At 36.7% G+C, this 9,178-nt stretch overlaps 2 protein-coding genes across 2 annotated transcripts; both read right to left on the reverse strand.

Moving 5' to 3' along the window:
- Positions 1-306: 306 nt before the first annotated feature.
- LOC131161562 (histone H3.3) lies at positions 307-1,956 on the reverse strand. The gene is made up of 5 exons (XM_058117399.1): positions 1,723-1,956; positions 1,532-1,617; positions 1,195-1,271; positions 1,011-1,101; positions 307-690 (listed from the first exon to the last, which is right to left on the reverse strand). Exons 2-5 carry the CDS (start codon positions 1,601-1,603, stop codon positions 520-522), a joined length of 411 nt encoding a protein of 136 aa, XP_057973382.1. The 5' UTR covers positions 1,604-1,617; positions 1,723-1,956; the 3' UTR covers positions 307-519.
- Positions 1,957-7,212: 5,256 nt separating this feature from the next.
- On the reverse strand, positions 7,213-8,899 carry LOC131161561 (histone H3.3). The gene is made up of 5 exons (XM_058117398.1): positions 8,591-8,899; positions 8,415-8,500; positions 8,108-8,184; positions 7,928-8,018; positions 7,213-7,573 (listed from the first exon to the last, which is right to left on the reverse strand). The coding sequence occupies exons 2-5, from the start codon at positions 8,484-8,486 to the stop codon at positions 7,403-7,405; spliced, it is 411 nt and encodes a 136-aa protein (XP_057973381.1). The 5' UTR covers positions 8,487-8,500; positions 8,591-8,899; the 3' UTR covers positions 7,213-7,402.
- Positions 8,900-9,178: the final 279 nt, after the last annotated feature.

Raw genomic sequence — 9,178 nt, forward strand, 5'->3', positions numbered from 1 at the left:
AACATTACTGTACATATCCTTTATATTACTGTTTACTAAGAAGCATGATAATTTCAGCAGCAGTCAACTAAATCGATGGATTTATGATTATTTGATGGTATAGATATCATTTATGGCTTACGAGCCAAAGCACATCAACGATCAGAGTGACGAACAAGTGATGGTAAGGTTTAGTATAAACCATAATCAAATCAGGTTACCGATATTCCAAATCCTGTCATCAAAAACCTCAACTCAACTACGAGACCAAATTTTTATTGTCACGAGGTGAGTTTATTGTCATAAGGTGAGCCCCAAAGAACAAGATTTGCCAACTAAAAGCTACATACCAATATCAAATTTGTGTTCCAACAAAACGAAAGAAGTTTCAAGCAAATTGTTTGTCCCCTACAAAAGCAAGAAATTACCAAAGGGAGTTTTCGAAGTATGCAAAAGCATATATACAAAACCAGAACCTATGATAGAACTAATCAAGAATCATGGAAATCTTGCCCAGAGGCAAACTAGGAGAAAGATAATTCAAGCTCGTTCACCGCGGATTCGACGAGCAAGCTGAATGTCCTTGGGCATAATGGTGACCCTCTTAGCGTGGATAGCGCACAGATTCGTATCCTCAAACAAACCCACCAGATATGCCTCTGCAGCTTCCTGAAGAGCCAGAACAGCGTGACTCTGGAACCTCAGATCCGTCTGGAACAATCAAACATGCAAGGAAATTTGGATTAAGAACTCCGAAAAAGCTAGAAATAAACAATAGCAGAGGTATTATGTTTTCCCCTTTTTTCAGGGTCATTTGATCTTATGAAGGAAAAGAATTGAAGACATTTAAAATGAACAAACTCAAGAATCAAATATTACGGAACAGATTCCGTGCGAATCTCTGAGATTGGGATATCAAATCCAATTATTACCGCCAAGTTAGACTTTAAACCATTGAATCGAATTGAAGTGCATTAACTTGAATTGAATTGCACTCATGTATGATTCCAATGACGGAGAAATTGTCGTACCTTGAAATCTTGAGCAATTTCACGCACCAGGCGCTGGAAAGGCAACTTGCGAATCAGGAGCTCTGTGCTCTTCTGGTATTTCCTAATTTCACTGTTACCAGAAGGTACGAATATTCAAGTTTTCTTCACAATGATTGATTAGATGAAATGGATAAATATTGAACCGGGTGGGCGAAAAGATTACCGAAGGGCAACAGTTCCGGGACGATAACGGTGAGGCTTCTTGACTCCGCCGGTCGTAGGCGCCGACTTCCTCGCAGCCTTCACGGAAATCCATAAAGAAAACGTTACAAAAGAGTATAGCAGCAAATCTAAAGTTCAAATTTTCAAAGAGAAACGCGCCAAAAAAAAAACAAAAAAATCTCAAGCAAATTGTTTGAAATCGCCTCTTAGGTTTTCCCAAACGAAGCCGACTAACCCAAATTCGAATAATCATTAAATCAAGAACAAAAATTCAATAATGAACAAAAAAACAAAGCAGCCGATTAAACAGAAGGAGAACAATCAAATCGAAGGCACACCTTGGTGGCGAGCTGCTTCCTCGGAGCCTTTCCTCCGGTTGACTTGCGAGCGGTTTGCTTCGTACGAGCCATTTCGATTCAGAGGCCTGGAACCCAAAATCGAAAAATAAAAAGATCGACTATAGATCCACGAACAAACAAAGAAACGATACTACTGAAATTTTAAAGATAAAAGATCGATGGAATCATACCTGGAAGAAGATCTCGAAGTTAGGGTTTTGCTCTTTCGAAGAAACAAGGAAGCCGGAGACGATAAAAAGAAGAAAGGAGGGAATGTTCGGTCTTTTATAGTAAGGGAGGAGAGCGAAGGCCAGGATTAGTGGTCCACTTCAACGGCTTTATGGCGATTGCGATCCGTGTGATGGTCCCTGATTGGCTGCTTCTGTCGGTGTTCTCGCCTCTGATTGGCTGGTTTTGGGAGGCGCGGATTCATAAAAAGCTTGTGTTTCTTTTGTATGTGCGATTGAGGTCGAGTTGAGATTTGCCAACTCAGCCGAGTCACTGCCCATAGATATGCGTCCACGCGGCATCCTGATTAGGAGGATTGTTATCTTATGGAGTGGAGTTTGAAAAACCCGATTAAAGAAATGAGTCAAATGTATCTTTTGGGACCTTTTGTTTGTGTATAAATTGCTTTATTATTAATAATTATATTCTATTTTATTGTCCGGGTGTAAATTGGGCCGTGCAGAGTATCTCATATTAGTATTTTATATTCTATTTTATTTAGGGCAAAAGAGACGGGCCAAGATTTGACAAAAAAAGTATTAATTTTCTTTAAGAACCCTTTTTAAAGTTTTAAAATTTTTTAAAATTTCATACAATGTTTGTCAAAAAGAACGCACATCTCTCTTTATATTTTGCAAAAATATAAGACTTTTGAGGGGTATAAAGGTGTACCAAAAATCAAATGCAGAAGAAGAAGGTCTAAAATTTTTGGAAATTCGAGAGAAGAACATGGAATTTTTGAAACCTCCAAATAGATTTGTATATTCTTGCCAAATTTTAAGAGAGGTTAATATTTTTTATCTTTTTATTTATTGTCTCATAATTTAATAGCCCTAAGCAATATAAGTATGCACAATATTATAATTTTGATATAAATAGATACAAAATAAACAAATAAAAATATTTGATCTCCTTCATTCTTCCACACTAATAGCTTTAAGTTTTATTTAATCACAACTTAAAAACAAAGCTAGAAATTTTAAATAGTTTGTTATCGTTAAAACAAAGTTAATAAAACTTTTGAATTAGCACAATGAGTAATCAAGGATGACTTTTCCTTGCATGAGTTGAAACTTAAAAATTACAAGTAGGATATTGAAAATGAATTATTATATATTTTAAATTTACATTAAGACCTTGAATGTAATGACCCGAATAAAATGGAATTTGTCTAATTAAGAGGGAAATAAATAGAAATAGAAACAAAAGGAGGTCGTAGACTTCGTCAACGAACACAACATTGCATTTGGGGGATAAAAATAATTTTAAAAAATTGCCTGGATTCGTCGACGAACACAGGGTTTCATCGACGAAGGCTTTAAGAATTTCGTCGACGAGAAAATACCGAGAGCAGTTCTGAGACAGCCTAAATTTCGTCGACGAATATAAGGTCTTGTTGACGAATTTAATGAAGGACTCGTCGACGAATCTGGCTCTATATATATGGAAAATCAGATTTTAACTTCATTTTTAAGCTTCCTCTCCACTCTCTCTCTCTCTCTCTCTCTCTCTCTCTCTCTCTCTCTCTCTCTTCGTTTTTGGGTCATTTTTACGCCGGATCGACGATCTGAAGTCACCACAACGCTCATGGGGAAGTTCTCTCCAAATCTACCGGAGCAGATCGCTGGTGAAAGCTAGTTGGAAATCATCCCTAAGTTGAGGTAAGGTTTTTCAAGCCAAATTAGACTTTGTGATAGTTATAGGAATTGATGTACGCATGAAAATACTGATGTTTAATACTGGAAGTTTTGAGTTTCAGGGTATTGAGTAGGAAATCCTACGGGAGTCAGGCTAAGAAATTTTAGGGGCTTTATCAGTAGCTAGGTAAGGGAATAAATGAGGCCGTAATTACTATATTTTCTGCAGAAGGCCATAATGATATTATAAATGGTCATGTATTATATGTTATCACAACCAGGATGTTAGTTTAGTTCAGTTCAGGGGTTCGGTACCGTAGCTATATGTGTAGATCAGATATCTACGTCAAATTAATGCTAACCATCCCACGAGGGGATGGGAGATGGATAGTCGATGTGGCTTTCAGTAGAGTGTAGACGTCCACCTCGCAGTCCGGACCAGGGTGTGGCGGGTCCATCGTACTTACAAACATATTTGACTCTGCAGTGGTCGGCCAACCATTGTCGGGTCCCGCCTTCGAGCTGCACAACCTGTCATGGGGGGTAATACACGACACCAGCTAACTATTCATCCTGGTTATATTTTTAGTACTATTCAGCTATAACAGATGTTTTATGCATGACAGGACTTATTGGAAAATATGAAAGCATGTGATTATTCCGTATGATATGATGAATTTTTATGAAAATATAAAATGTACTGTATACGTAAAAATGCCTTAAATGTTCATGTTGTCACACAACTGTATTTAGTTTATTTTCCCTTATTGAGAAGTGTCTCACCCCCAAACTTAATTAATTTTTCAGGAACCCCTGAGAGACCGGCGAGTTAAGGCCACCGTTGACCTAATGAGATTACCCTGTGAGGAGGGTAAGATTTTGTGATATGGTCAGAGTTATTTTGTGTTTGACCTTAAAGATATTGTGATGTATACGAGAATGTATAGAAGTACAGTGTTATAACATTATAGAAAGCTCTGGTATTATGCTCTATGGATGGATGTTTGGATTTTATGTTTACTATTTTGTAGAATTCCGCTGTGTTTGACAGGTTTCCCTGTTACCCACGGGTTCGGGTTGACAATCTTTATTTATTATGTTATATTTTATTGACGGTCACTACATTGAAACCCCTTTAACATGATACTATTATTGTTGTAATAGTTTGACTGTTAGCTTTGGTGCAATCCCAAAAGGGAGGTGAATTGGAGATTTAAAATTTCATCTCTAAGTCAATCAGTCAGTAGTAGTAATACACAACTAAAGGTCAATCTAGTGCATATAAAATAAATCAATGTAAATATACAACGGAATTTAAACTGCAATGGAGATTTAACCAAGCATGCACAATAAAGCAATAAAGGAGACGACACCATAAATGTTATCGAGGTTCGGCAAACTGCCTACGTCCCTGCCTTGGCACACCCACACAAGGATTACACTATAAGCTCACTTAACAGGTGAAGCGGCACCAATTACAACTAGGTCAATTAGCAAGACTGACCTCAACCTACACCTTACCAAGACGGTACACCTAACTTTTCTAATCAGGTCTAAGTCAATCCGGGACTATTCAACAGGGTTAGTCTCCCTTTTTCAGGCCCGTGCCTGGAATACAACAAATTTATATGAAATTTTGTGTACAAAGAAATGTTTCTTCCACAAGTAAAGATGTACCAATATAATCAACACACTACCAAATGATAAGATATGATAAGGTCAGTGTAATTTTAATGTCTACTCTCAAAGATTAATGCAAATATGACAATCAGTTCGTGAGAGTGTATGTGAAAAGATCTTTGTGTCAAAATAACAGTATCAATCACAATGTAGTAACAAAAATCTCAAGCACACTTCAAATAAAACTTAATTAGTGAAAGGACACTCTCACTAATGAGGAAGACTTAATTCATAAAAGGAACACGCACAGCCATTGCTTTTCTTCCAACCTAAACTAATGGGTTGGTAAGGTGCGAAGCTTTGGAGAATCCCATCTCAACCACCACAAATAGTTTACTACCTTTTCTGACTCAACTATGGTTGGCTGGCCAAGAGCTAAATCCAATCTTCGGACCGCCATGGGGGAAAGCATGTCGTATGAGTATAAGATAGCATGACGACGCTAATACAACAGTTCATGTTGTATCTTTTATGCATGTATGAGCAAATTTACTATAAAAGGGTTATACTGAGCTGACAGTTTATTATTCAGAATTATGTATTTTTAGATATGCAATTTAAATGTTATTTCATATATATTCACACGAGAACTCATGCTAACCACACACTGATAGTAATATAATCCGTCTTACTAAGAAGTGTCTCACCCCATTATACAAATTATTTTTCAGGTCCTCCAAGGAACCGTACCTAGTGTACACTTCTGGGAGTGGTTATCGGAACTGGTGAAATACCAGATATCTTATTTTCTTATTTTGGGATTGTAATATATAAACAGATATGGGAGCAAATAGAACTCTGATAAATAGTTTGGAAGTTTTAAAAATATTCCGTCGTATGGTTTAATTTTGGTAATGGCAGGTGCACCCAAGTTTCCCTAGTTAGGACTGGTTGCATTTATATATATTATAGTTGGTATCAGAAAGTTTATATGTTACACTAGCACCTCGGCCCACTACAGTATCAATCCCTGGAGGATTTACCTTTGAATCCCCAATCTATTGATCTTTCTAATTCAAAATTCAAAAAACAGCGTTGAACAAAATCGTCGATGATTTCTTCCTGAAATTGAAACTGTAGGTAGTTTTCTTCCCTGTATATGTGTTTCACTCGATATAAATTATATGCCACAATAAAGGATAGACTCTCCCAAAAAATAACTTCATTGAGATAGAGTAATTGATTGATAAGGAGAAAATTATTAGAAATTTCATTAGCTTGTTATCCCGCATTTAAACAAAGAGCACCTAGCAAAAAAACATACAAAGAAGAAGAAAAGTACCCCCAAAATTTAACAACATTAACTTTTTGAGTAAAATTGAAATTTTTGTACCCATGCAAAATATTTTTTTTTGCTCCGACTCTATGATCAACGAGCCAAAATATTGAAGGTTGGGTATACATTATGTTTAAATTTCATAATTATTTTCATTCAAATTTATACAAATTTAAATTTAATTATTAAATCTAAAATATCCAATCAATAATTGAAACTTGTATACCAACCCCATATAAAATAGGATTTGGTGAAAAGATAGGAGATTGACAATATTTTATAATAGGGTTAATACGAGAATTTTTTGATTAGTGGGCACTAAAGAGCTAGGTTCCTAATTGTGAATCTCAAAACTTCAAATTGAACTTTATAATGAAACATCGACGGTGAAGGAAATTATCGTGCAGCCCATTAAGTAAAGCTAAGGGCTTATTTAGTTGTATAAAATATTTTTTTGTCAACAATTGATACTACAAATAAGCCACCTAATCAACAGATATTTCATTCTACTTCCTTTAATCATTTTCAAGAGCAAAAATTTTATTCCCCTTTTAAATTCAACATAAATTCAAATCCAATACAAACCCAAACCGAATTCATTAAGTTGAACATTAACAAAATTATTTACATTCTATAGCCAAGACAAAACAATATACCAAAGTGATAAAAAGGAAGCACCAACCCTTGATCAAATCTGGTTATCAATATTCTTGTCATCACATATCAAAATCCTTATCATCAGTGAGAATAATTTTAAATCCAAATGTAACAAAAACCCAGCCTCTCTGAACTTTTTAATCCACGCAGAGGAAACCACAAACTTCCAATCCGAATAAAGAACGATGCAGGGCAAACTTCGAGAAGCAAAAAGCTGGCTGCATATCAATATCAAATATGTGTTCTAACCAAAGAAATAAGTTCCAAGCAAATAGCTTGCGCCTCTAAAAAGCATGAATTAAAGAGTATTCGAAGTACGCAAAAGCCAATATACAAAACCAGAAACTATGATAGAACTAATCTTGTCCCGAGGACAACTAGGAGAAAGATGGCTCAAGCTCGTTCGCCGCGGATTCGACGAGCAAGTTGAATGTCCTTAGGCATAATGGTGACCCTCTTGGCATGGATTGCGCACAGATTGGTATCCTCAAACAGACCCACCAGATATGCCTCTGCAGCTTCCTGAAGAGCCAGAACAGCGTGGCTCTGGAACCTCAAATCCGTCTGGAACCATCAAACATGTAAAGCAATTTGATTAAAATCTTCCAAAAGGCTCGACACAAACAATATGAGAACAAATAATATAGTGTTTTTGCTGCAGCGGCTATTTTTTTTTGGTGGAATTTGATCTTTGGAGTTTGGACTGAAAAAGACGTGAAGCCATCTAAAAGAACATACTCAATAATTATGTATTACGCAGAAATCGCCATAGATTTCGTGGAATCTCTGGGAATTGAATATTTAATATAATTGATTACATCCAATTTAAACCCCTGAACGATTTGAGTCTATTTGAAGGGCATTAACTTGAACTGAAATATATTGAAATATGTTCCAACAATTGAGAAATCGTTGTACCTTGAAGTCTTGCGCAATTTCACGCACCAGGCGCTGGAAAGGCAACTTGCGAATCAAGAGCTCCGTGCTCTTCTGGTATTTCCGGATTTCACTGTCGCAAAGATAACACCAAATTATAAGCCTCTGACGAGTGCTTAGATGAAATAGATAAATACGAAACGATATGAGCGTAAAGACTACCGAAGGGCAACAGTTCCAGGACGATAACGGTGAGGCTTCTTCACTCCACCGGTGGTAGGCGCCGACTTCCTCGCGGCCTTCGCGTGAGCACAGAGAAAATGTTAGAAAAAAATATATATAACAAATCAAAGTACCAGTTTTAGAAACAAGCAAGCCACGAACAAAATTCTCAAGCATATTGTTTTAAATCGTCCTCTTAGGTTTTCCAAAAAAGAAACCGACGAACCCCAATGCGAATAATCATAAAATCAACAACAAAAATTCAATTCAAGCATAAACAGTAGGAACAGTCATTTCGAAGGCATACCTTGGTGGCAAGCTGCTTCCTCGGAGCCTTTCCTCCAGTTGATTTGCGAGCGGTTTGCTTCGTACGAGCCATTTCGATTCAGAGGTCTGGAATCGAAAAACGAAAAAAAGATTGACTAGATCTACAAAACAAACAACACTACAGAAATTTAAACATCATGATGAATCGAGTCTTACCTGGAAGAAAATCGAAGAGAGGTACTCGAAATTAGGGTTTTGATCTTTCGAGAAATACGGAAGTCGGAGACGATTAAAAAAAGACAAGAAGGAACGTTTGGAGTTTTATAGGGAGTCTACGTAAGGTCGGTTAGGAGGTGGGGGGAGGCGAGAGGAGGGGAAAGGTGAGGATTTGGGGTCTTCTTTAACGGCTTTTTAGCGAGTGCGATCCGTGTGATGGTCTCTGATTGCCTGCTTCCGGTAGTGTTCTTGTCTCTGATTGGCTGGATTGAGAAGACGCGGATTTCCAAAAGATTGTGTTTCTTTTGTGTCTGTAATTCAGGTCGAATTGAGATTTGCCGAGTCAGCGCCCATGGAGATGCGTACACGTGGCACCTGATTAAGAGGATTGTTGTCTCTAATTTCTAAATTCTAATATCTTTGAGTTTTTCTCAATTTATTATTAATTTAAAATAATATATTAAATATCATCCTATTCAAAAAAATTATTCTCAAAATGATGCTTACATAATCTCATTACTTGATTCAACAAGTTTTAAACGACGAAAAATCTTCCATGTTTGACACGTAGCACTCAAATCTCGCTAA

Source organism: Malania oleifera, chromosome 8, assembly GCF_029873635.1.
Source record: "Malania oleifera isolate guangnan ecotype guangnan chromosome 8, ASM2987363v1, whole genome shotgun sequence".
Taxonomy (NCBI): Eukaryota; Viridiplantae; Streptophyta; class Magnoliopsida; order Santalales; family Ximeniaceae; genus Malania; species Malania oleifera.

Coding starts and splice junctions, on each gene's coding strand:
- LOC131161562 (XM_058117399.1), bottom strand. CDS start 1,603: ATGGCTCGTACGAAGCAAACCGCTCGCAAGTCAACCGGAGGAAAGGCT. Junction 1,272..1,531: donor GGAAGCAGCTCGCCACCAAG/GTGTGCCTTCGA, acceptor ATTTCCGTGAAG/GCTGCGAGGAAGTCGGCGCC. Junction 691..1,010: donor AAATTGCTCAAGATTTCAAG/GTACGACAATTT, acceptor TGATTGTTCCAG/ACGGATCTGAGGTTCCAGAG.
- LOC131161561 (XM_058117398.1), bottom strand. CDS start 8,486: ATGGCTCGTACGAAGCAAACCGCTCGCAAATCAACTGGAGGAAAGGCT. Junction 8,185..8,414: donor GGAAGCAGCTTGCCACCAAG/GTATGCCTTCGA, acceptor GCTCACGCGAAG/GCCGCGAGGAAGTCGGCGCC. Junction 7,574..7,927: donor AAATTGCGCAAGACTTCAAG/GTACAACGATTT, acceptor TGATGGTTCCAG/ACGGATTTGAGGTTCCAGAG.